The 27,346-nt window shown below is 53.6% G+C and overlaps 2 protein-coding genes across 2 annotated transcripts in view; both read right to left on the reverse strand.

Annotated features, from left to right (window-relative positions):
• Positions 1-5,510: 5,510 nt before the first annotated feature.
• On the reverse strand, positions 5,511-19,022 carry CDKL4 (cyclin dependent kinase like 4). Its single transcript, XM_049784300.1, has 9 exons — positions 18,799-19,022; positions 17,164-17,285; positions 13,539-13,611; positions 13,060-13,150; positions 11,215-11,412; positions 10,649-10,731; positions 9,175-9,231; positions 7,789-7,923; positions 5,511-5,844 (listed from the first exon to the last, which is right to left on the reverse strand). Exons 1-9 carry the CDS (start codon positions 18,964-18,966, stop codon positions 5,749-5,751), a joined length of 1,023 nt encoding a protein of 340 aa, XP_049640257.1. The 5' UTR covers positions 18,967-19,022; the 3' UTR covers positions 5,511-5,748.
• Positions 19,023-25,559: 6,537 nt separating this feature from the next.
• MAP4K3 (mitogen-activated protein kinase kinase kinase kinase 3) overlaps positions 25,560-27,346 on the reverse strand; it is a 112,738-nt gene continuing 110,951 nt past the window's right edge. Inside the window, 1 exon segment of the mRNA XM_049784295.1 lies at positions 25,560-26,793. Coding sequence (XP_049640252.1) covers positions 26,706-26,793 — 88 coding nt within the window. The 3' untranslated portion in view covers positions 25,560-26,705.

A 27,346-nucleotide genomic window follows, 5' to 3' on the forward strand; every position in this document is an offset into this window, starting at 1 on the left:
CGGGTGTGACCCAAAAACCACAAAAAAAAAAAAAAAAAAAAAAAAAAAAACAAGAAAAAAAAACAAGAGAGCATAAGTTATCCTTTGTTTTCCTGACTTCCGCAGTTAGCCAAAGGCAGGTAATATTCCAAAGCAACAAGGCTTTAAGTGAAAATTAACTTATTAGCCTTTTCCAAAAACATAACTTTTCTGCAAAATACACCATATACCTGTAACTTAAATTTTTTAATGCTTTCTACCAAGCACTATCCTGGAACTTCCTAGTTTCCTATATTTCTTTTTTTTTTTTTTGGTTTTTGGGCCACACCCGGCGGTGCTCAGGGGTAGTTACTCCTGGCTGTCTGCTCAGAAATAGCTCCTGGCAGGCACAGGGGACCCTATGGGACACCGGAATTCGAACCAACCACCTTTGGTCCTGGATCAGCTGCTTGCAAGGCAAACGCGGCTGTGCTATCTCTCCGGGCCCACAATGATTATTTTCTATATAAACCTGGCCAGGACAGGCTCAGAATAGCCTGAGCTATCTGCCCTTACTATGTCCTTACTGCCCCAGATGGAGGTGGTCTCTGTTCTCAATAAAAATGGCAGTTCTGGCAGGCAACTCACTCTCCATACAAGGTAGCAGACTGCCAGACTAGACGTATTTCACCCTCAGCCTGGTTTGGATTATTTCAAGCATGACCCCGATTTAGACTCGCTCACTGGGGTTGGAGATATGGTGTTGCAGTGGATTCAGTGGACCCTATAAGGTGCCAGGATTGAATTGGTATTGGCCCTTTCCTGGCCATGCGAAATGAAGGCTTCACAGCCTTTTCACCTAACTAGCTAGATCACAACATCAGGGGCCCGGAAAGATAGCACAGCGGCGTTTGCCTTGCAAGCAGCCGATCCAGGACCAAAGGTGGTTGGTTCGAATCCCGGTGTCTCATATGGTCCCCCGTGCCTGCCAGGAGCTATTTCTGAGCAGACAGCCAGGAGTAACCCCTGAGCACTGCCGGGTGTGGCCCAAAAACCAAAAAAAAAAAAAAAAAAAAAAAAAAAAAGAAAACATCAGGGTAGGGTCTGGAGCGATAGCACAGCAGTAGGGCATGTCCCTTGCACGTGGCCGATCCAAGATGGACCTGGTTTGATCCCCAACACAGAGCCAGGAGTAACCCGAGTGCTACCGAGTGTGAATACAAAAAGACCTAAATAAATAAATAAATAAATAAATAAATAAAAACAGACATCAGATTACCCAGTTTGAGGATTTCCAAGTCTGCATTATTTTATGTTAAGACCTAGCAAGGACCAGCTATGAAATAAATGCCTTTCAGCTTATATGGGCAGTTCCCTGCCAAATCCTACAGAGGTGTGAGTGTATGTGTGTGCATGTTGGGGGGGTCATGTGAAGGAACAAAGCGGCATCCAGAGGCTCTGCATTCAGAAATCGCTCCTGGCAGGTTCAGGGAACTATATGGGATGCCAGGGATTGAACCTGGGTCTGTCCTGGGTGGGCCATGTGCAAGGCAAATCCCCTATCGCTGTGCTATGGCTCTGGCCCCCAGAAATCACTCTAAGTCAGGGCTCTCAAACTCAATTTACCTGCGGGCCGAGGGAGGCAAAGTCGAGGTGATCCTTGAGTGCAAAGTCAGTAGTAAGCCTTGAACATTGGGGGGTGTGACCCTAACAACTAAAACAAAATAAAACAAAGATTCCTCTAGGGCAGGGCCACAAAATGTTGTATGGAGGGCCGTTTGTGGCCCGAGGGCCATGAGTTTGAGACCCCTGCCTAGGTGGTGCTTGAGGGTCGAACCCGGGTCTGCCGCAAGCAAGGCCACTGCCCTCTTGCCTGCTGTCCAATGGATTGGACCACAGGAAAGAGTAGGTGCGCCCTACTGGTGCTCCCAGACCAGAGGCAGACATTGTTCTCTCCCCAGCGGGGTCTTCCTCACACTTCCCGCCCCCACAGGTCTGCTCATAAAACCCATTTTGGGGCATTGATAGTCTTGCTGGGAGCCACACCTGTGGGACTGAACCCAGATACTCAGCCTGGAGAACTTCACAGGCCTTCAACAGTGTCCAGCCCCAGACCTGAGTCAGTGCAGCTGGGTTCAGGGAAAGGTCTGGGCTAATGGGACTCCTACCTAGAGCCCCAGAACCCCTCCCAGTCCCGATGGGCCAGGAGTGGCCCTATCTCTGCTCCCCATGTGTGTCTCCCCGGAGAGACACACCCTTAGACACTCAGATCGCAGGAACGTTGCTGGAAAAGCGGCTTACAAGTGAAACTGCAAAGCTGAGAAGAAATCCTTCCACAAAGCTGCGTCTGCCTTTTTACTTCTCACTTTTTTCTTATTTTCGTGCACCTGTGGCATCGCCTTTTGCTGTTGTTTTGGAACCACATCCACCAGTGTTCAGGGGTTACTCCTGGCTGAGTGCTCAGCAATCACTCTGGCAGGCTTGGGGGACCCTATGGGATGCTGGGGATGGAACCAGGATCAGCTGCATGCAGGCCAAAAGCTCTCCCCACTGTGCTATGGCTCTGAAGCCTGGCATCAGTTTTTTTTTTTTTTTTTGGGGGGGGGGGAACCATACCCAGCAGCGCTCAGGGGTTACTCTTGGCTCTGCACTCAGAAATCACTCCTGGCAGGCTTGGGGACCACATGGGATTCTGGGGATTGAACCTGGGTCTGGGCCCGGAGAGATAGCACAGCGGCGTTTGCCTTACAAGCAGCCGATCCAGGACCAAAGGTGGTTGGTTCGGATCCCGGTGTCCCATAGGGTCCCCCGTGCCTGCCAGGAGCTATTTCTGAGCAGACAGCCAGGAGTAACCCCTGAGCACCACCGGGTGTGACCCAAAAAAACAAACAAAAAAAAAAAAAAAAAAAAAAAAAGAACCTGGGTCTGTCCTGGGTCATCATCATGAAGGCAAATGTCTTACCACTGTGCTATCGCTCAGGCCCTGGTATCACCTTTTAATGCAGCTGACCTGGTTTCTATCCCTGGCACCCCCGGGGTCCTTCCAGGAAAGATCCCTGAGCACTGGGCCCAAGCTAGCCATGTGCTTCACACCACACAATAGAAACATTTTTAAAAAGTGCCAATAGCACAGGACTTTGGACAACAGTGATGGGGCAGATGAACAGAGGACATGGTGTTTACGTGGGTTCTCCCCAGCCCATCTCAAGGTTCTTCCTGGGAGCAGGAAATTTTTTAGATGCTTCTTTAGGGAGGACTGGCCTGGGGAAGTAGGTGAGAACCTGTGGAAGACCCTGATTATGCTACAGGCAGCTCCTGTCCTACAGCACCAGTGTGATTTCAATGAATCCACGTCAGGGAGAGTGGGTTGCACAGGCGGCGAAACATGAAATTCGTGATAACCACACACAAGTATTGTATATGGGGACCGGCATCTTCTGGCAGACGCGAGACAAATTTAATCTTCCATGTTGGTAGTATATATACAGGGCAGAACCAGTCTTAGGCATGAAAGGAATTTCCATGTTGACAAAAGGCGGGAGTCGAGAAAAACAGAAATATTAACAGCAGGCCCTGCGAAAATACACATATCGAACTAGGCAGTTCAGATGAGAAGGATCTTTCTAAGATGTCCTGAGCCAGGAAGGAGGAAGTAGCATAATAAAAAGAAGGGGGTGCAGCTGGATTGGAAAGGAGGATCTTTTTTTTTTTTTGGGCCACACCCGGTAACGCTCAGAAGTTGCTCCTGGCTTGGGGGACTATATGGGACGCCAGGGGATCGAACTGTGGTCTGTCCAAGGCTTGCGCAGACAAGGTAGGCACCTTACCTCTTGCGCCACCGCCCGGCCCTGGAAAGGAGGATCTTATCACAAAAGATGAAAAACTCACTTTGCTGCAATTTGGGTGCTGGGCCCAGATGGCAGTCTGTGTAGTGAGCAGTGAAGGTAGAAGCTATTTGTTTACTATTAGAAGCTAAAACCAAAAGGCAGGTTTTGCAAGTTAGCTGGCTGACTTGCTTTAGAGATGTAAATCTTTGGCTAGAGGGAAAACTTTTTTAGTAATCTTTGGTGCTAGAATTTCTGAGCCAAGGAGTATTTCGGCCTGTGATTTTTACAAGGGAGAGATATGCCAGGTAATATGAAAGAAATGTAATGTCAGTACATGGCACGAATCTCGGAAATATTGCCAGTAATCCACGTTGGGGGAATAACGGCCAACAAACGGACCCGCTGGACAAATATTTCTTGGGGAATTATCAGCTCTCCACTGCAGGAAAACCCGGGGATACATCTGGTGGGCTTGCTGAATTTCCCTTAAATGGAGGAGCCTTATGCCACGGCGTGGCATGGTTAGGCTCAGAAATGCAAAAGCCTTGAAGAAACACAGGCTGGGCTTCCTGGCTTCCCTGATGACAATCCAACAATCTGCTGTCAGGGCCGGACTCTAGGAATTTCTGGAATTCTGTGTTTTTGCAAACTCTGACAATGGTCACAGGGAACCAGCTGGGTCCAGGAGCAGAAGAGCTAGTGAGGCAAGTTTGATCTGCGGGGTTTAGTGCCTGATGCCACCAAGGTCCCTCGCTGGCCCCAGGCCATGTGCCTTTATTTTTTATTTATTTTTGTTTTTTGGGCCACACCCGGCGGTGCTTAGGGGTTACTCCTGACTCTGTGCTCAGAAATTGCTCCTGGCAGGCACAGGGGACCATATGGAATGTCAGGAATCAAACCCAGGTCTGTCCTGGATCAGCAGCATGCAAGGCAAATGCCCTACCGCTGTGCCATGGCTCTGGCCCCAGCCACGTGCCTTTAAACAAATCACAGCTCGATCCTGGGGGCCTGGAGGGGAGCCAGGAGGGAACCCCCCAAGATGCCTCCCTGGTGTCACATCTAGGCTTTTCTTTCGACCTGCCCAGCTGACTTGGGGAAATCACCATACCTAAGGTGATTCCACACCACGAGGTGTCTGAAAAAATGTTTTTGTTTTTGATTTTCTGGTTTTTGGACCACACCTGGTGACGCTCAGGGGTTCCTCTTGGCTATGCGCTCAGAAATCGCTCCTGGCTTGGGGGACCATATGGGACATGGGAGATTAAACAGTGGTCCGTCCTAGGCTAGCGAGGGCAAAGCGTCTACCTTACTGCTTGCACCATCGCTTTGGCCCCTGAAAAAACTGTTTATCCTTTCCTTTCTGCTTCTGCTTTGGGCTTGGTACACTGATTCCTGTCTGGTCGTTTGCCGAGGTCACCAGTCAGCCCCAGAACAACAGCAAACCTCCCAGATGGGACCGGGGTGGGGGGGTGCTTGGAGCTCTGGGGGTCACTGACAGGCACCCCATAGGCAGAAACTGAGAAGTGCTCACGGGTCAGGAAAGCAGAAGGGAGAGGAGAGAGTGGGAGTCGGACCCAGGGGACCCTGAGACCAGCAGGACGGGAACCCCTACCCCATCCCCTTGAAGTTTACCTGCAAAACACTGGCCCAGACAGAGCAGGGCCTGGCCTGGGTCTCAGCCGCCTCCAACAGGGGCAGAAAAACCCAGAATCCAGCCCTGCCACCACTGCTGGGTAAACTGAGACGCAGCCGGTCACGGCACAAGTGGCCTGGACAGCGGATCCTTGGGGGCAGAGCCAGGCTTTATGAGCGTTAAGTGAATCGTCCCAAGACGGAGCTGCTCTGTTGAGTTGGGGAGGGGCTCAGGGCCTTGTTTCTAGGGGTGCAGCCACCTCCAGGGCTCCCTGGCACCCCTGCACGGGACCGTGGGCTGGGCTGGTGTTTGGCCCACCAGAGAAGCGGCCTAAATGTTGGGGAGATGGTCGGACTTGAGCTGGAGTGATTGCTTCCTCCCATCGAGGCTGGGCGACAGGCGGTTCCCCGGAAGGAGAGGCAGCAGCTGGGGGGAAGAGAGGGAGAGAATGAGAGAATGAGGGAGAGAGGAAGAGGAGAGAAAGAGAGAGAGAGAGAGAGAGAGAGAGAGAGAGAGAGAGAGAGAGAGAGAGAGAGAGAGAGAGAGAGAGAGAGAGAGAGAGAGAACGTGAGGCTAGGCATGAAGACCAGAGGGACAGAATGGGGCTAGATATCAAGGGGGGTGCTGGCCTTGCATGTGGGACCCAGGTTTGATCCAGACATCTCCATCCCCTAGGGTCCCAAGTCCACTGGGAATGATTCCTGAGACTGGCGGAACACTGCAGGGTGTGCCCCACCCCCCAAAAAAGATAAAAACATCTGGGGCTGGAGTGGTGGTGTAGCAGTAAGGCATTTGCCTTGCACATGGCTAAACTAGGATGGACGTGGGTTCAATCCCCCGGCATCCCATATGGTTCCCCCAAGCCAGGAGCGATTTCTGAGTGCATAGCCAGGAGTAACCCCTGAGCATCACCAGGTGTGGCCCAAAAAAACAAAACAAAAAATTTGTCAAAAGACAGCCATTGTGGGGGCTAGAGTGATAGCACAGCAGGAAAGGCATTTACCTTTCATGTGGCTGACCCAGGTTCGATCCCTGGCATCCCATGTGGTCCCCTGAGAATACCAGAGTGTTATTTGAATACAGAACCAGGACGGATCCCTGAACACTCTAGAATGTGGCTCAAAAACCAACCAAAACCCAAGCAAGGGGTGTGTGTGTGCACAGGAACCCTAGCTATAGCAGCCACAGGTCAGGCAAATGCCCTTCCTCCTGGATTGTCCCTTCAGCCACATGGTGTCAGTTCTGAAGTTAAATGAACTGGGTGAACTTTCCAGAAATTATGACCCTCTGGTTAGGCCGGAGCGAGAGCACAGCGGTTAGGGTATCTGCCTTGTAGGCGGGAGTGAGGTTCAATCTCCGGCATCCCATAGGGTCCTCTATGGTGTAATTCCTGAGCGCTGCTGTATGTGACCACCTCCCACAAAAAAATTAGCAACTTCAAACTAGGTTCCTTTTCTCTCTAGTTCTCCTGTATCATTCCCCCATGCTGCTGTCCCTGTTCTCATCACAATTTCTGGGATCAAACCCAGGGCCTCACGGATGCCAGGCAAGTTGCCCCACTGCTGGGCCATGCCCCAGGCACCTCCTGGTTGATCTGAGAGAGGGGAAGAGCACCTGGGAGCTCAAAACCCTGTAAGCCACACGGAGGAGGCTACCGGACTTTGTCAGCCAGAGAGAGGAAACTACTATTCCAAGATCTTCTTGTGCATCTGGGGGATCCTCTGGGATGGGGCGAATGGGAGGGGAGGAGTGATGGGATCAAGGACAGAGACTCAGAAGCCTGGTTACAGGGGTGCAGGTCGGGGCTGTCCCGAGCAGCTGAGTGCTGGGAGCAGTGGGGGTGCTGACCCCACTGTCCATTTGCTCCCCAACATCTGGGAGGGTGCTGTTTTGGGGGTTGGGGTCTGGATGAGAGAAAGACCCCAAGGCATGAAAGACAGGGTCTAGGCGAATTGTTCCTGAATCTCCAAACACCAAGACGTCCCTTCAGTGCCTCACACCCTCCAGCTGTGTCCTTGTGTCCCAGCCAGTCACCCCGGTTTTAGGGCAGAGCTTATCCCTTGGTGTGGAGGCAGGGGAGCGAGGAGCCCAGGCAAGGGGTCTAGGGTGCGGCCTGCGGTGTTGGAGCCTGTTTCAGAATATATGGGCACCTCCTGGGGCTGGGTCACTGGGTGTCAAGGGAGGACGGGGCAGGGGTGACACCACATGACCCAGACTGACCAGCCCCAGGGCTGTGGGTTTGACACACAGACCTCTGTCCTGGATCAGAGCCCTGAGGATGAGACTCAGCCAGGAAAAGCTCAGTCCCGGAGCAGCCCAGGGAGAATTAGGGGTGGACGGGACACATCAGGGCCTGGGTGGGTTTGGTACCTGCGGGCGCCGCCTGCTCCGGCCCTCGTGACGCGTCTTCCTTCTTAGAGGGTCCTCGTGGAAAGAATCAAAGTAGGGGCTGTCCAGGAGCTGAGCACAGGTGGGCCTGTCATCGGGGTTCATCCTCAGACATTCCTGGGGGCAACACAGGGGTTGTGAGGCCTCTGGGCTGCTGCTGGGATGTGGTGGGCAGGGCTAGGGGGAGGGGGACATCCGAGACTGTTTTTATTTATTTTCATTTTTGGGCCATATCTGGTGGTGCTCGGGGGAGTTACTCCTGGCTCTGTGCTCAGAAATCACTCTGATGGGCTCGGGAACCATATGGGAAGCCAGGGATGGAACCTGGGTTACCCACATGCAAGGTAAATGCCCTTCTTGCTGGACTATGGCTCTGGCCCTCAAAGGTTTTGTTTTTGTTTTTGTTTCCTTTTGACATTTGACTCTCTGGAAGAGGAATGTGGGGGCAGCTTTCCAGAGCCACGGAGACCAGAGTACTGGGACACAGCCTGGGACCTGCGCTTTCTTTTCTGGACTTTGAGGTCACTGGAATCTTTCATACAAGGGCCAGAGTGAGAGCACAGCGGGGAGGGCATTTGCCTTGCATGTGGCTGACCCAGGTTCCATCTCTAGCATCCCACATGCTCCCCTGAGCCCACAGGAGTGACCCCTGAGCACAGAGTCAGGAAAAACGTCCGAGCACTGCCAACTGTGGTTCAGAAACCAACAATAATCTTTTTCACGTTCCTCTGCGGTTCTGTTTGACTTTGAGATATTGTGTGTGATTTTTTTGTTTGTTTGTTTTTTGGGGCACACCTGGTGGCACTCAGGGGTTCTCTCTGACTCTGTGCTCAGAAATCACTCCTGGGATGCCGGGGATCAAACCTGAGTCGGATGCATATAAGGTAAACGCCCTCCCCACTGTGCTATTGCTGTGACCTCTGAGATGCCGCGGATAGAAGCCAGGAGCCAGCGTCCAGATGAAAGCCCCCACTCATCATCAGCCCCGCTGTGCCGTGACAGTGATTTCTTTTTTTTTTTTTTTTTTTTTTTTGGTTTTTGGGCCACACCCGTTTGACGCTCAGGGGTTACTCCTGGCTAAGCGCTCAGAAATCGCCCCTGGCTTGGGGGGACCATATGGGACGCCGGGGGATCGAACCGCAGTCCTGATCCTTGGCTAGCGCTTGCAAGGCAGACACCTTACCTCTAGCGCCACCTCGCCGGCCCCGACAGTGATTTCTGACATGTGGGCCTCATGTCGTGTGATTTCTGACATGTGCTCACTGGGTCCTCCGTGTCCTGCGCTGTCCCGTCCCAGGCACTGGTTCCCCCCTCCCCCCCCTCCCCCCGCAGTGGCAGCCATGGTGGTCAGGACTGCTGCTCAAGTACCTTCATGAAGTTCAGCGTTGTGGGAGGGGCATCTGCGAATTTTTCCTCAAGCGTCTCCTGGGGAGGGAGGCAAAGGCCATCAGGGCTGGGCAGCCAAGACCAGGGTACGAGGGAAGGGGGGAAAGATTTCCTGAAGGTTAAAAGAGCCTTTTCCAAGGAGCTTTTAAATATGGGCCATTAAAATAAATAAATAAATAAATAAATAAATAAATAAATAAATAAATATGGGCCATTGGGCTGGAGCTTTAGCACAGCAGGGAGGGCATTTGCTTTGCATACATAGCTGACCTGGGTTCCAGCCTTGGCATCCCATAAGGTCCTCTGAGCACGGGGAGTAATTCCTGAGCTCAGAGCCAGGAGTAGTCCCTGAGCACCGCTGGGTGTGGCCCCCAAACCAAAAATAAATAAATAAAAACGGGCCAGACAGGGACAGGAGAGCTAGCACAGCGGTAGGGCAGTGGTCGGCAAGCCGTGGTTCTCGAGCCACATGCGGCTCTTTCCAGTTTTGAATGCGGCTCTTGTGTGTGCCAGGCGGCTACTCCAGGAGCCAGGACTCTGCTCCTAGCCTCTGTCAGTGCGTGCCCTTGTGTGGCTCTCAAAATAAATTTCAGTCGTGGTTTTGTCGAGATTTGGCTCAGTTGAAAAAAAAAGCTTGCCCACCACTGCGGTAGGGCATTTATTTGCCTTGCATGCAGCTCATCCATGACGGAATGTGGTTCGAATCTCAGCCTCCCATAGTCTGCCAGGAGCTATGAGTGCAGAACTAGAAGTAGCCAGCCTCTGAGTGCCACAGGGTGTGACCCAAAAAACCAAAACCAAAACAACCAAAAATGGGCAAGAGAGGTAGCACTGTGGGCAGGGCACTTGCTTGGTACGGGGTTGAACTTGGTTGAATCCCCAGCACCCCATATGGTTCCTGAGCAGAGTCAGGAAAACGCCCTTGAGCAAAAACCCAACTCAAAGAACCCAGAGGACAGCTCTGAGTTCCGGGGAATAATTTGGGCAAAGGCCAGGACCAAGGTCTCACAGAGAAACTAAAGAACTCTTTTTTTTTTTTTTTTTTTGGTCTGTTTTTGTGCCACACCCTGTGTCAATGGCTCACTCCTGGCTCTGCTTAGGGATTAGAGGACCCTCTGGATGCTGGAGATTGAACTCAACAGGCCTGTGCAAGGCAAATGTCCCCCCTGCTGTGCTACCGAAAAGGGACAGAAGATCTTACCAGGCTTCAACAATTCAGCAGAATCCTGAGCAGGGGAACTGGGAGGCCGCCCTGCCTGGGTGGGGGTGGGATCAGCGAGCTGAGACCCGCCACACACACGCCCACACACATATGTACATACGGTACACACACACACACCAGGTATAGCCACACGCACATGACCACATGTGTACACACGGTCTAAGGGAGCATGGGAAGGGAAGCAAAGGAAAAGAGAAGGGAAGGGAGGGAGGGGAGGGAGGGAAGGGACCTCACCGTGTCCTGGGGCTCAGGGATGCTGACGCCCTGGAAATATTGGTTGCTCCGAAACACAGCCTGGTGCCGGGGAATCAGCCTTCCTGCGGCACGGGTGTTGCACTCAGCCAGGCACACAAGGCTGCGGAGGACCCGTGCCCGGGGGTGGAGGGGGGCTGACCGTGTCCCCACCACCCCCGGAGGTCAGAGGTGACAAGGCCCGCCCTGAGTGACAGCCCCGGGACCCTCAGCATCTGCCTGCCGGGTCGTGTTTAGGTGCTATGGGGATGGGTGCCCAAGACAGCGCTTGGGGGTCTCACTCCAGCCGCCCCAGGAACTTGTGCAGAACCAGCCCCTTGGGCCTTGCACTCACCTGCGGGGTGACTGCGCCAGGCCCAGACCTTCCCCAAGTCCTGGGGACCCCGTGGGTACCAGCCCAGGGAGGAGTGTCCAGGTGCAACTGTGCTATGCAGTGAACCCCTGACCGCTACCGGCCTGCACAAGAAGCTGCGAGCCCAACCCAGGGAAAGGGGGTCCTGGGGGACACTGACACCCACCCAGGGCCGGGATCTCCCTGCAGCACGTACCCAGGGTCCCGACGATCATGTGCAATTGGTCCATGTCCGACTTGCCAGGCCAGAGCGGCTGGCCCGTGAATAGCTCAGCGCACACGCAGCCTGTGGCCCAGATGTCCACCGACGGCCCGTACTGCGTGTCCCCCACCAGCAGCTCGGGCGCCCGGTACCAGCGCGTGGCCACGTACTCGGTGTAGGTGGCTCCTGGGACTGCAAAGATGGGATGCTGGGGGGACCCCGCCACACTTTGCAAGGCTGAGGTGGCTCAGTGCCGCCTGGACACCCCTACTTTTAGTCACCACCCACTGGGTCCGCACCCCAACACTGAGACATGCATGCCCTGACGTGTGACCCTGTGGGCGGAGTCAAGGCAAGTTGGGGGCAAGGTGGTCAGTGGGGGACACCCCTTGGCAAATGGCACTAGCGGAAATGGCAAGGTGCCTGAGCGGGGGACCCTGACTGGGCCCCTTGCGGGAGTGGGGGCGTGACCACTTGCTCTCTGGCCCTCGAGTCTTCCTCTGGTTTGGAGCCCATTTCGGGCAGTGCTCTAGGACCGTCAGTGGTGTGGGTGGAACCACTCCTTTCCTGTGCTCAGGCTGCTGCCCACCGTGGGAAAGACTCAGAAGCCTCCCTGGGAGGCTATGGGGGTTAGGGGGACGTCAGTGGGGATGGGATGGGGTTCAGCTCTGTGCCAGCTCCTGGAGGCTCTACCCACATACCCCCATCCTTCTGCTGACCAAGCAGGTGCTCGGGTCCTGGGAAGGAAGATGGGTGGGAAAGCAGAACCTGGGCCTGGTCTACAGGGGCACAGACCTGGGGACTACCCGGGCAAACGAGGGTTAGTTGGGTGGACAAAACATGCTGTGGTGCTGGGTGCCCTAGTGGTCCCCAATGCTAGGGCTCAAAGAAGCAGAAGGACAGAGCACCCATCTCTGCCACCAAAGCTTAAAGATTAAACTGGTTTCTGGGGCCAGATGATAGCACAGTGGTTTATCATTTGCCTTGCAAGTGGCCAAACTGGGACAGACCCGGATTTGATCCCCGGCATCCCATATGGTCCCCCGAGCCTTCCAAGAGTGATTTCTGAGCGAAGAGTCAGGACTAATCCCTGAGCGCCGCTGCCAGATATGGCCCCAAAACAAAAACAAAAACAAAAATCAAAAAAAGAATAAACTGGGCCGGGCGGTGGCGCTGGAGGTAAGGTGCCTGCCTTGCCTGCGCTAGCCTAGGACGGACCGCGGTTCGATCCCCCGGCGTCCCATATGGTCCCCCAAGAAGCCAGGAGCAACTTCTGAGCGCATAGCCAGGAGTAACCCCTGAGCGTCACAGGGTGTGGCCCAAAAACCAAAAAAAACCAAAAAAAAAAAAAAAAAAAAAAAAAAAAAAAAAAAAGAATAAACTGATTTCTGTGTCCCTGGGCTGAAAAAATCCTAGAAGCCCTCGCAAAAATATAAGAACTGGAAAATAAAGACCATAGCGAGGGCCCGGAGAGATAGCACAGAGGCGCTTGCCTTGCAAGCAGCCGGTCCAGGACCAAAGGTGGTTGGTTCGAATCCCGGTGTCCCATGTAGTCCCCTGTGCCTGCCAGGAGCTATTTCTGAGCAGACAGCCAGGAGTAACCGCTGAGTACCGCCGGGTGTGGCCCAAAAACCAAAAACCAAAAAAAAAAACCCCCCCCCAAAAAAAATGGGCCCAGAGAGATAGCACAGCGGGAAGGACATTTGACCTGGGTTCCATCCCGGCATCCCAGAGGGTCCCCTGAGCCTGCCAGGAGCAACTTCTGAGTGCAGAGCCAGGAGTCAGCCCTGAGTACCGCTGGTGTGGCCATCCCCCTGGCTCCCTCAAAGTGCCACTTACTCAGAATCCGAGCGAACCCAAAGTCACAGAGCTTGATGACACCCTGCTTGGTGATGAGGATGTTTTCGGGCTTTACGTCTCTGTGAATACACTGGAAAAAGGAATCTGCGATCACGTCTCAGTCATGAAAGCGACTAAGACAGACAAGCACACACTTTGAGGGGTGAGCCTTTTGTCATCTGAACTTTCCTGGTGTGTGTGTGTGTGAGAGAGAGAGAGAGAGAGACAGAGAGAGAGAGAGACAGAGAGAGACGGACAGAGAGAGACAGAGAATGATGCTGCTGGCTCAGCAGTGACACCAGGATGGTGGGAACCATGAGATGGTGGGACGTGGTTGGGGAGGACGCAAGGCAACAGTGACTATAACTGTATGTATTGTTTTGGGTGCTGGGGAGGGAACCCAGGATGCAGCCCCGAGTGCCCCAGAAGCTCGTCTCACCGAGGAACCCACAGAGGGAGGGGCAGACGGTGTCACTCACGTTGTGCTTGTGGCAGAAATGAAGGGCCTGCAAGGTCTGCCACAACACGCTCCTCATGGCTCCCTCTGCCACTCTGTGGAGCAAACGGGCAGGAAACTCCCTCAGGACCTCTTGATCCCCGGGACTCTGGGCTATGTCCATCCCTGGATTTGGGGCTCAGCCTGCTGTGCAGCGCTGGACACTCACACCCGGGTGGCCACGGGCCAGGGTGGGTCCCAAGTCTAACCCAGAACCAGTGACCTGCGTGTCCTTTGATGTTCAGGGGTCACTACTGGCCATGTGCTCAGAAATGACTCCTGGTGGTACGTAGGGCTTATTCCTGGCTCTGTTCTCAGGGATCACCACTGGTGGTGCTCGGGGGACTCTCTGGGATGCCGGGGATTGAACCTGGGCATCCCCACATATTTGCAGCTTCTCTAAAACCTGAAACATCAGAGTTGGCTGTTGTTTGGGGGGGAACCAGGTGCTCCCACATGAGCCCCCCCCCCAGCCCTGGAAACTTCGGCCTTTGCTGGCCTTGTGTCTGCCAGAGGACCTTTGAGACGAAAACCCAAAGTCCGTGTTTGATGTGGACACGCCCCTCCCGGAACACGCTCGCTGTTTCCTGTTGGGACAGTGAAGTTCCCAGCAGGGAGGACAATGGGGGAAGGACTGGCTGTTCGGGATGGGGGGTACCAGCTGGGCCCCATTAGGTTGGTGATGTAGAGGCAGCAATAAATGTCCCAGGGTTGTTCCTGAGCTCAGCACGCCAGACAGGTGCGCCAGAAATGCATCCACACCAGGGCACGGCCGCTCCCATTCCACCAGCCGGTAGAAACCCTCAGCTCCTTAGATGAGGAAATGGAACAAGCCCCAGACAGGCAGGCGGGCAGGCTCAGGGAGGGGTCACCTGCTTGCCACCAGCTGACTCCCCTCAAGTGTTCCCCCAGTGGGTGAAACAGTGGCTGTCAAGGTCAGGGAGAGAGTGGTTTTCCAGGCACAGAGGCCCTTTGCTCTCATCTGTTTGGAACAGGAATGTCTCACAGGACCTGCTGTTTCTCCTCTGGGGCAGTGTCTCAGGGACAGCTGGTCTGTTGGGTGAAATGTTCCAACCCTCGCCTGAGAGTCCAGGACCACCAGGAGCTCCCTAATGGTGTTTGGAGACACCAGGTAGTGTGGGAGTTTGAGAACTGTGCCCCTAACCACCGAGCTTCCTTCCTGGCCACTACACAGGAACACATTTTTTTTTTTTTTTTTGGTTTTTGGGCCACACCCGATGGTGCTCAGGGATTACTCCTGGCTGTCTGCTCAGAAATAGCTCCTGGCAGGCACGGGGGACCCTATGGGACACCGGGATTCGAACCAACCACCTTTGGTCCTGGATCGGCTGCTTGCAAGGCAAACGCCGCTGTGCTATCTCTCCGGGCCCAGGAACACATTTTTTATTTTTTGGCTTTTTGGGCCACAGCTGGTGGCACTCAGGGTTACTCCTGGCTCTGCACTCAGAAATCGCTCCTGGCTTGGGGGACCATATGAGACGCTGGGGGATCAAAGCACAATCTGTCCTAGGTTAGTGAGTGCAAGGCAGATGCCCTACCGCTTACACCACTACTCCTGCCCCCATGGGAACAATTTTCTTTTTTTTTTGGTTTTTGGGCCACACCCGTTTGACGCTCAGGGGTTACTCCTGGCTATGCGCTCAGAAATCGCTCCTGGCTTGGGGGACCATATGGGATGCCGGGGGATGGAACTGTGGTCCGTCCTAAGCTAGCGCTTGCAAGGCAGACACCTTACCTCTAGCACCACCTTCCCGACCCCCCATGGGAACAATTTTCAGAGTTTTCACACATGATGCCAAAAGGCCCCCTTGGCCATCCACTCCCGCTGGGCTGTGGTGGGCAGAACAACAGGCTGCAGACTCCAATTCCTGAGCCGGGTGTGTCTCAATGGCGGGACACTGTTCCCTGGGTGCCCCAGATGGTTCCCCGAGTCATGGGCTACACTCTGGTGCTCCCTGGTGGTGAGTTCCAGGAGCTCAGCAGCGTGTTCCGGTCACTCACGTGTGTGTCCCGTGGTCCAGGGCTGGCTCTGTCGCTGACCCAGAAACCGTGACCTGAGTGTCCTGTGATGCTCAGGGGTCACAACTGGCTCTGTGCCCAGGACATTTTTTTTTAAAAGGACGGAATAAATGTCCTAACCACATCTTCAGCTTTAATAAGTTCAACCTTTGGGCCTGCAGTTGTGGCTGTGAACTTTCGCACTCCCCCTTCCCGTCCTGACCAAATGGGCCTAAAGGGCCTATCCTGGTGCTGTTGTTCAGACGGGCTGTCTCTAAGATCATGAAGACTCTGCCCCAAAGATGATGTTTCTGGGCACCTTTTGCATCTTGCTGGGATCCACTCACAGCCCTCAAAGACTGGAGGGACCTAGAGGAACTGGAAGATTTTGGAGGGATCTGGAGGATTCTGGGGGAATCTGGAAGATTCTGGAAGGTCCTAGAGGAATTGGAGGATTCTGGGGGGACTTGGAGGAGAACTGGAGGATTCTGAGGAAGTTTTGGGGGACCTGGAGGATTCTGGAATGATCTGGCAGAATCCTTTCATGTTACTGCTGCTCTGGCTTGTCCTTATGGGCTTTTCCCAGGAGCTCCTCTTAGGCACGGACAATTGCGTCTGTCTGCATTCCATTATCACATGATGTGGATGGGCCTTTCACAGGCAGTGACCAAAGTCCCTGTCTGTCCCCAGGGAGTTGCCTGCTTGGTGCCTAGCCTTGAGCCCCGGTGTGCCAAGTTGCTTTGGTTTCTGAGTCACGCCCAATGGTGCTCAGGGCTCCCTCCTGGCTCTGTGCTCGGCACAGCTCCTGCTGACTGAGGGACCAGATGGGGTCCTGGCATCAAACTGAGGACAGCCACGAGCAAGACAACACCTCATCCGCTGCACTTCCAGCTCCTGGTCATAACTGGGTTGTTTCTTTTCTGGGTGGGGATGTGGAACATCCAGTGGTGTCCCGGGCTCCCTCCTGGCTCTGTGTTCTCTGGTCTCTCATCTGGTAGGTCGGGGTCGGGGGCACATGTGGTGTCATGACCAAGCCCACCACCCGCTGTGGCCTCTCCCCGCTAAGATGAACAAAGACTAAACCAGGACGGGGCGGGGGCAGAGAGATAGCACAGCAGTAGGGCATTTGCCTTGCACACAGCTAACCCAGGATGGACGGTGGTTCGAATCCCATATGGTCCCCTGAGTCTGCTGGGAGCGATTTCTGAGCACAGAGCCAGGAGGAATCCCTGAGTGCCGCTGGGTGTCACCCAAAAATACCAAACCAAACCAAAAAAAAAAAACAAAAAACAAAAAAAAAACCAGGACAGGCCTCTGCTCACACAGACGACTTTCCAAGCTGCATCGCACATGCTTCTTGACTCTGAGCCTAGCAGTGAGTTGGGTCAGTTTCTGGGAAGACCTGGGGCTCGACCCTCACCTTCCAGCCAAGCACCCATAGACTGAACTGCCCTGAGCAACTCCCCTGCTGAGGGAACCTCCCAGCCAGCCTCTCGCCTTTCCGAACCTCCTCTCTCTCCGGGTTGGGACGGGGCGTGAGGGCACCTATGGGCACCGTGGGAAACCGAGGCTCGAGGCCGCACACTCACCCATCTGGGTTTCTCTCCAGCTCGGTGAGAAGCGTGTGGTCGCAGTACTCAAACACCAGGTGCATCTTCCGCTTCCTCCGGAACACCTCGATGAGGTTCACCAGGTTGGGGTGTTTCAGTTGCTGCAAAGGAAGAGGACCAAGTGCACGCATGTTGTGTGCATATGTGTACAAACATGTCCATGCATGTGTGTGTGGGTAGAAGGACGACACAGTTTGTCTCTCATCACTGTTTCTCTTTGGCCCTTTACCACATTCTGGACAAGGAACCTGGGCTGGAGTGGTGGGATGGGGAGACTGTCCCGGACATCACAAAGTTTCCAAGCAGTACTGGAGTCAGACCCTGAGCACTGAGCGAGGACAGCCCCTGAACACCACCAGGTGTGGCCCAACCCACCTGCCTCAGTTAAAGATGAAATAAAAGAATAAGAAATAAGAATAAGGGAAAAGGGCCCGGAGAGATAGCACAGCGGTGTTTGCCTTGCAAGCAGCCAATCCAGGACCAAAGGTGGTTGGTTCGAATCCCGGTGTCCCATAGGGTCCCCCGTGCCTGCCAGGAGCTATTTCTGAGCAGACAGCCAGGAGTAACCCCTGAGCACCGCTGGGTGTGGCCCAAAACCAAAAAAAAAAAAAAAAAAAAAAAAAAAAAAAAAAAAAAAAAAAAAGAATAAGGGAAAAGAAGAAAAAAGAAAAAGAATAAGAAAGCTGCTCACTATTCTCTCTCTTCACTAGATATTTTATTTATTTACTTACTTATTTGGTTTTTGGGTCACACCCAGTGATGCTCAGGGGTAGTTACTCCTGGCTATGCACTCAGAAATCACTCCTGGCTTGGGGGAACCGAGGTCTGTCCTGGGTTAGTCCTGTGCAAGGCAAATGCCCTACTGCTGCGCTATTGCTCCGGCCCATGGATATTTTATTTTATTATTAATTTTTAGGTCTGGGGTCATACTCAGTGGTGCTCCGGGGCTGCTCCTGGTTCTGTGCTCAGGAGTAACCGCTATAGGGCTCAGGAGATCACATGTGGTGCCAGGGGTGGAACTGGGGTTCGCAGTATGGAAGGCCAGTGCCTCAACCCCTGTTGCTGTATCTCTGGCCCCTCTGATCAGTTTCTGACAAAAGAGACTTTGGAGTCAGACTGCGGAATCCAAAGTTGAGAGAAACAAAGGATTCATCTAATAAACACACAACAGGGGCCAGAGCGATAACACAGAGGGTAAGGCATTTGCTTGCCTTGCACACGGCTAACCCAGATTCAATTCCCAGCATCCCATATGATCCTGGAGATTGCCAGGAGTGATTTCTGAGCGCAGTCAGGAGTATTCCCTGAGCACCGCCAGGTGTGGCCCCAAAAACCAAAATCCAAACAAACCAGAAAAACAAAAACAAAAAACACACAATAATAAATGAACACAATTGCTTGCCTTGCCTTCAACCGAGTTTGATCCCCAAGTTTGATGCCCGACATTCCATATTACTGGGAGTGATTTTGGAGCTCAGGCCAGGAGTTACCCCTGAGCACCGTGCCCACAAACCAAACCAAACCCAACCAACCAACAAAACAAAAAACAAAACCCAGCACCAAACACTACTTTCAGCCCCTCTGCGGTTCTGCGGACACCTTCCTCGCTCTTACCTTCAACAGACTAATTTCCCTCAGGGCCATTTTCCTCACGACTGGGTCGTCCTCCGACTCCACAAATTTCTTAATGGCCACCACTTGGCCCGAGGTTTTGTTTCTGCACTTGAACACGATCCCATAGGTGCCTTCCCCGATCTTGGCCAGTTTCTCGTACTTGTCCATGGGTGCTGCCCTGGTCTCTCCTCTCGGTTACCGGTCACTGCTCGAGGCCGGGCCTGCGGGGCAGGGCAGCTCGGTCCCAGACACCAGGACATAGTCTCTCCCCCGTGTTCCCCAGGGCTGCCCACGCTGAGGACCTCGGGGCGCTTGGGAAACAGTGCTCCCTTCCACCTTCTCCCTGTACTGGCCAGCCCTGGCCAGCCCGGTGCTACCGTGAAAGGAAACAAATTTGAGTATGGAAAGGGATCTTTGTGCTGTCAGTCTGTCAAAGGGGACTAAGAAGGTGCTGGGGGGCTGGAGGAATAGCACAAGAGAAAGGGCGTTTGCCTTGCATGTGGCCAACCCAGGACAGACCCGGGTTCAATTACCGGCATCCCATAGGGTCCTCTGGAGCCTGGCAAGAATGATTTCTGAGAGCAGAGCCAGGAGTAACCTGAGTGCTGCCGGTGTGACCCCAACCGCCCCCTATAGGAAGATGCTGGAGACCCCTCTCTCCCTGCTCTAGCCAGGAGCCCTTTCCCTGCCCAGTCACTACGGATGGACCCAGACGCTGTCCAGAGCCCACCACTGCCCTCTGGTGCACAGGAGTAGGAACACCGCAAAGTGCCCCTCCACATCCTGAGTACCCACCAACCTCCAGGGGTCAGAGAACAGCACAAGATCCCCAAAAGCAGAGGCTAGAGTGACAGCACAGCGGTAGGGCATTTGCCTTGCACATGATGACCCGGGGCAGACCTAGCCAGGTTCAATCCCTGGCATCCCAGATGGTCCCTGAACCTGCCAGGAGCAAATTCTGAGCACAGAGCCAAGAGGAACCCCTGAGTGCTGATGAGTGTGACCCTCCCAAAAAACCCAAATCAACAAAACCAAAACAAAAGACCCAAAGGCAAGCTCTGGGGTATCCTTGGCCCCATCCCGCCTCTGCCCACCTCTGTGGGGGTCTCTGCTCTGAGTGTCTCTGCAGCGAAGTCTGTCTGTCACAGCGACTGCTCAAGGTTGGCGCCGAACAGCGGATGAAGCAAGTAGCTCTGGGAATCAAAAGGACCAAGAGCCCATGTCAGTCCCCAACCTCCCTGGGGATCAGGCCTGGGTCGGCTGTGCAAGGCAAACACGCTTCCTTTTGTGTTAGGTTACACCTCATTTTACCCAAAACAATGTTCATCCCCGGTTTCTTTGTATTTGTTGGTTTACAACTTGGTTTCACCAAAAAGAAAGATCATCTTCTATGTAAACCTGGGCAGGACCGGCTCAGGATAGCCTGAGCTATCTGTCCTTACTGCCCCACCTGGAGGTTGTCTCTGGACTCAATAAAAATAATAGTTCTGGCACGCAGCTTGCTAGATATAAGAGGTAGAAGACTGCCATATTTGTTTGTTCTCAGAAGTTGCTTCTGGCAGACTCGGGGAACCATATGGGATGCTGGGATTCCAACCACCATCCTTCTGCATGTAAGGTGTTTACCTTACTGCTGTGCTATCTCTCCGGCCCCGAAGATGGCCGTATTAAATGTGTTTCATATAAAGTTTCAGCCTGATTTGGATTATTTCATGTTTGACCCTGATTCAGACTTGATCACCTGGGTTTGAGAATACTGTGTGGGGGGTGATTTTACACCTTTGCGCTGTAGCTCTGGCCCCCATTTTTCTTCTTTTGGGTATCTTCCCTGGGTGCTGGAGGTGGGTGAAGGGGGCAGAGCTTGGTCCTGGGGGCCACACTACGCAGTGCCCCAGCCTGGTGGGCTGTCTGTGCCCCTGAGACATTTCAGGCTGCTCCATGTGAGAGAAGACAGAGATGCTGTGAAATGACCGCAAGGCCCAGGTCAGGCCTGATCCCCACAAATGATCTGGTACCATTTCTCAGATCCCCCTCCCCCCCACCGCACCCCAGGCCTCGAGGTCCTGCTCACGAGGCCTACAGCCTGGACCTGAACTCACTTTCTGTTTGCTTCAATCCCGCAGTGTCCACCGCCCACCTGCCCTGCAATGGCCTCACTGGGCCGTGAGTGCCTTGGGTTCAACTCCATAGTGCCTGCCTCATGGCTCTTGTACACATCAAACAACTGTTTTTTCCTTTTTGGACCAGGACTTACTTCTAACTCTGCACTCAGAAATTACTCCTGACAACGCTTGGGGGACCCTATGGGATGCTGGGGATCAAACCTGGGTCAGCTGCATGCAAAACAACAGTTCTTGGGCCGGAGAGATAGTACAGTGGTAGGGCGTTTGCCTAGTGTGCAGCCAATCCAGCACCGACACAGGTTCAATCCTCGTCATCCCATGTCGTCCACTGAGCCAGCCAGGAGGGATTTCTGAGTGCAGAGCCAGGAGAACCCCCTGAGTGCTGTGTAGTGGTCCAAAAACAAAAAGAAAAAAAAAAGAAAAGAAAAAGAAAAGCTCTTTCTGCTGTGCTATGGCTTCGGCCTCTCAAATAATGGCTTTTATCGGGTCTGGGGGATTCGCCCCGCCATCTGAGCTGCTTCTGGTTCCCAGTTTGCAAAGGGCATCTGGCCCCTGAACCAAGCCAGCCCCTTGCACAGCGTTTTCATGTAGTGCTAAAGCAGGACTCAGGATTGCAGGCGACAGGCAAGGAAGGGACAAGGCCAAGTAGAATCGTTTCTCGGATATCAGTGACCACCAAAGCCAGGCCCAGGCCTCTCGCCTGCCGTAGCCCTCAGCCTACAGGCATGATGGCTGAATACCAGGACTACTTCGGCCCTGGTTTAGCCCCCTCCCTGAAAAAGGGGGTGTGTGGTCCTGGCATGCATTGCTGAGAAAAGGCCAGTTGAGCCCTAGGTTAGCGCCTGGCAAGAGAGCAATAATGGGCTTATTAAACATTCATGCATCATGAGAACGAACAATGCCGAACGGATGAAAAAGGCTTCGTGCCTTTGCCCCTTGCACTGAAACAAGAATTGCTGGAACACACCCCACTTACCCTAAGCTGCTGGAAGAATCTGCAATAATATTTTCCCCAAGCTGGTAGAATCAAGAATCAACAATAATATTTCTTAGTCCGTTCCTTAGTCATGTGTAGGCTATGAAGACGTTTTTTATTTCTTAATTATGTCTGCCCTCTTTTTACAATCGTTCCTTGGTGTATTTATAGCATTCATAGACAATGGGCTTATATTTTGTTGACTAGCAAGAATCATATCCAAGAGGGAAGAATAATTCTTTTTTCTTTTATGGGGGGGGGGGTTTAAACCTGCCAGTGCTCAGAGGTTACTACTGGTTCTGCGCTCAGAAATCTCTCCTTAGCAGGCTTCGGGGACCATATGGGATGTTGGGAATTGAACCTGGATCTGCCCCAGGTCAGCCTCATGCTAGACAAATGCCTTACCGCTGTGCAATCTCGTCAGCCCCAGAATAAGTATTTTTCTGACTTCTATTTATGGTGGTGGATGAAACTGATGACCAAGAATCTCTATAAAATACATATGATTGTGCTGACACAGAATGTTTAATCCTATGGCCAAAAACCATGTCACGCTTGATCTACCCATCCTACTCTTGATAATTTTTTGTTTGTTTTGGGGAGCTACTCCTGGCTCTGAGCTCAGAAATCGCCCCCGGTGGGCTCAGAGGACCCTATGGGATGCTGGGATTCGAACCACCGACCTTCTGCATGTGAGGCAAATGTCTTACCTCCGTGCTATGTCTCCGGCTCCGAGCACCCTCTCTTCACCCACCCCTCGCTCCCAGACTCCTATCGAATAACCCAGAAGCCCCTCTGGGTGCCGCCCGGCTCAGCTGGCCTGTGACACTCGCCCACCAGGCCCTGACCTCACAGGTGACTGGGCTCGGCTGACCGAACTCCGAGCAGTGGCAGAAGTTCCCACTGGACTTCGGAGGAGGTGGGAGTCGCTTCGGTGTTTCTTCAGTGGCCTTCGGGGAATAGTAGAAAATAGTGCCCAGAGGAGGTGGCGTCATGCCCGGGGCCAGGAGAGGCAGGGGCTCCCCAAGGGTCAGTGAGTGGCAGGAAGGCAGAGGGGAGGGGAAGGGAAGTTGGGCTCAGTGTGGGCAGCAGGGCGCTGGCCTGACCCGCTCAGCAGCCCCAGCACCTGGAAATCAAAGTCGGGTCCAGGCGGAGGGAGAGTGCAGGGGCAGGGCGTTTGCCTTGCACGCAGCTGACCTGGGATGCACCTGCATCTGATCCCCGGCATCCCACAGGGTCCCCGAGCCTGCCAGGAGGGATTTCTGAGCACAGAGCCAGGAGGAACCCCTGAGTGCCACTGCTGTGGCCCCCAAAGAAGCTAGGCCTAAAGCCAGAGCACAGCAGGGAGGGTGCTTGCTCTGCCCGCGGCTGGCCCGGGTTTGATCCCAGGCATCCCGTAGGGTCCCCGAGCCTGCCAGGAGGACCCCAGAGTGCTGCCAGCTGTGGCCCAGAAACCAATGAATAAGTGATCATTTAAAAACGAACCACCAAGGGCTGGAGTGATAGCAAGGCGGCAGGGCCTTTGCCTTGCACGCAGATGGCCCAGGAAGACCCGGGTTCGACCCCCGACGTCCCGCAGGGTCCCCCAAGGCCTGCCAGGAGGGGTTTCTGAGCGCAGAGCCGGGAGGGGGGGAACCCGATTGCTGCTGGATGTGGCCCCCAAACAAAAGCAAAACAAAAGGAAACACAAAGCCGGGGCCAGAGCCGGAGCACAGCAGGTGTGGCCGTTCACCCAACAACAACAAACAAACAAACAACAACAACCACAGCCAAGAAACCCGTCCCGGGCCGGCCCGAACTCACGCGCGCAGGGCAGAGCAGAGCAGAGCAGAGCAGAGCAGAGCAGAGACGCGGCCTGAGCCGCAGGGAGCGACCGGCCGCCTGCCCGTGGCCACGCCCAGCGGAAGCGGCGCCCGTCGCCCGTCGCCCCGGCAACCGACGACGCGCGGGGCCGGGGGCGTGGCCCTGCTCGAGGGGCGTGGCATCGCGACGGAGACATAGGCTCTTTCCTGTTCGGGGCGTGGCCAGGCTTACCACGAAGCACCCGCTTGGGGGCGGGGCGTTATCGCAGGGGGCGTGGCCTCCCACCGGGGACGTGGTCTCGGGTGGCCGAGCCCAGGCCCGTCGCGTGTTCCCCTGGGAGGAGGCCCGACTTTTGTGTGCGTGGCCAGCTGGCTGAGTCCCTGCTGGGGAGGTGTCCCGCACACAGTGGCTAGACTAGAGCCTGGCGGCTTCCCAGGGGTCCCTCCTGGTCTGTCATAGCATCAGCGCAAGCAAGCGGTGCCCCAGGGACCGAGTGGGATGCCCGAGAAGGACCTGGTGGGCGGAGTGCAAGGCAAAGCAGGAGCCCTACCCTCCCTGCCGTTTGCCAACATTTCCATGCGCTTAGCAGTTCAATTTGGTTCATTTTTTTAAAGACAGGCATGGCCCTTTATAGAACTCAGGGATATATCCATGTGTGTGTGTGCATATATCTATACCTATATATCTCTATCACAGGGACGTGAACACTAGAAAAAGCAGTTACAGGGACCGGAGAGAGAGCACAGCGGCATTTGCATTGCACGCAGCCCATCCAGGACAGACGGTGGTTCAAAATCCCTGCATCGCATATGGTCCACCATGCCTGCCGGGAGTAAGCCCTGAGTGCCGTCCAGTGTGACCCAAAAACCAAAACCAAAAAAGACCCCAAAAGGGGCAGTTTCGAGGCCAGAGCGGTGGCACAAATGGTAAGACATCTGCCTTGCGCGCACTAACCCAGGATGGACCACAGTTCAATCCCCCAGGGTCCCATATGGTCCCCCAAGTCAGAGGCGATTTCTGAGCACATAGCCAGGAGTAACCTGAGCATCACCGGGTATGGCCCAAAAACCAAAACCAAAACCAAACGAACAAAAAAGGCAGTTACACAATACAGAGAAGGAAAGACTTTGTGATGAACGTCCCGACCGTAAAGACCTGATTCAGGAAGGTCCTGGTCTGTAGTGACCTCACGACTTCCAAGTCTCATCTACTGGTTACACCAGGGTCACAGGGCCGGGCCGGTGGCAATAATGAGAACAGGGTCTCCGATGCCCAATCCTGTTCTTTCCAACCAGCACCCCTGGGTCTCTGGGCTGCCTCCCTTCTCAAACCTGGGAGGCCCCAAACCTATCCTAGGAAGGAGCGCAGACACGAGGGGCGTGAGGGGCCCTGGTCCAGGGACCGCAGTGCACAAACGAGGGCAGCAACCCGAGTGAGCTGAGAGCTGCAGTTCCGACTCTTGCTCTGACGCCCACCCTGCGCTCCCAGGAGGAAGCCGAAGGTTCTCTGAAATGCTGCCCTTTCCCCAAACACAAGTTTCAAACAGAAACTTCATGACCTGAGGAACTGGCAGATTTAACACAGACAACGGACATTCTCTCCACCTGATTAGAGTTCAGTTTTTCCAGACAGAGAAGAAGCTATTAACGACAGTATGTTAAAAAAAAAAAAACATGTTTATTTTACACTATGTACAACCAGGAGCATATTTAAAAACATCGTCAAGTCAAATCCATGAAGACCATGAATGAATCACCAGTTAGTGTAGTGGGTTCTCTGTGTGTGTGCAGGTGTGTGTACTCACAGTCGAACATAAAAGAACGTGACCAGAGGAGCCCCAAGTGTGCACTTGTTAGGCCTTGATACGTACACGGTCCTGCTGGGAAAAGCCATAAAAAGAAAAAGGAAGCCAATAACCCTGACCAAAACTAAGTCCCTGTGATGTGTATGACCGATCTGCTTTTTACGTGAGGTAGTGACTAAACCAACCATTTGGGCCATGTGTTAACACCCTACATCAAAAGAGGTCTGAAGATAATCAGAAGGCCAACAAAAATGAAATGTCCACTTGAAATTCGAATCACTTCACTCTATGGAATGTTAGTTCTTCACGGTGTGATATGAAATGTTCAGTGCGGACTCTTGGATAGCATGAATTTATTCTCTGTGCATAACAACTGTAGTGTGACATCAGGTACAAAATGTTGTCAAAGGTATTGTTCTGAAGCACAAACAAGCAATTCCACAGGATTCTGCTGAAGTATAAAAAGACCAGTAACTCCCACAGGCGGGCAAACTGGCTGGTTCACAAGGTAAACACTTGGATTCCATGGAAAAAGATGGTGCGGGCACAGCCACAGACGGCCATGGCTGGCTTCTGTGGCTCACGCTCACGACACCACAGAGCAGAACTGTGCAAACGGAAACACCAGTGTACTCGCGTGAAAATAAAAAACCAGATTACAAAATGATTACAGCCTCCGTAACAATTCTGAAAGTCCCAAGATTTATATTCTTATTTCTAAATTACATAGAATAAAAATACAATAGTGTTAAAGGAACCGTTTCATTCCAGCATCCTGCCCTGTGATACAGTCACACCCAAGGATGTCCTAAAGAATTCTTAAATATTAACCCCGACTGCAGTGTCATTAACATTTACATCTGTACAGAAAAGAAACTTGTGCATTTCATAAAAGTACATTATCTACAATTTCTTAGTGTACGTCTTCAGCAATCTGAATTTTCACAGAAAAATACTGCCTCTATGTACAAAGATTACACGAGTCAAGCACTTGTGTGGTTCAATACGAGAAACCTTTCCCTACCACAGAACAACGGACGCTCCGTCTTGTCTCTGGCCAGCCAGACTCTGAGCGCGGGCCGGGCGGGCCAGAACGTCCAGGTCAGGCTGGACTCTCTGCTCCCGCGCAGCCGTGAGTGTGGTCGCTCTGGCAGCTGGGCAGGGCCTGTCAGCCACAGACAGGGCTTGGGCCAAACTTCGGTCAGTAGCTGTTCTCATGGCCAGCCAGGATGTAGAGGTTGCTGTTGGCCGTGGGGTTGTCAGTCGGCCTGCTCTCCAGAACCACCACCCTGAGGAATGAGCAGCACACGGAGACGATGAGACCCAAGGGACGCCTTGGTGATGGGGACACGCGGGTCAGAGCCACTTCTGGTCTGGGGACAGCTCTGCTGCTTGGTCCCCTTCCTGCCTTGGGGTCAGCAGCTTCCTGGGCCTGGGGTGGAGACGGGACAACACCCCCCTCCCCCAATTAAGGACTGTTGCTGGGAACTTAATCTAGACCATAAAGTCTTTTTGTTTGTTTTGGTCACACCTGGCTGTGCTCAGGGCTGACTGGTTCTGTACTCAGGGATCACTCCTAGTGGACTTGGGGGGACAACCTGGGGTACCAGAGATGGAACTCAGAGGTGAAGAGACAAATGCCCTTCCCACTCTATCATAAGTTCTGCGTCAGAGAGTGTATCGGAATAGAACCCCAGTCTGCCTGAGGCTCTCAATCAACTTCAGAGGTTCCTATGTCCCACACAGAACAGTTCAACTTCGAGGCCTGCGTGGTACGAAGGGACCTGGGTGGGAGGTCACTGCATCCCTGGATCTGGAAGGTCAGTCTCAATCCTCCTGCTT

The sequence above is a fragment of the Suncus etruscus genome, chromosome 12, assembly GCF_024139225.1.
Source record: "Suncus etruscus isolate mSunEtr1 chromosome 12, mSunEtr1.pri.cur, whole genome shotgun sequence".
Taxonomy (NCBI): domain Eukaryota; kingdom Metazoa; phylum Chordata; class Mammalia; order Eulipotyphla; family Soricidae; genus Suncus; species Suncus etruscus.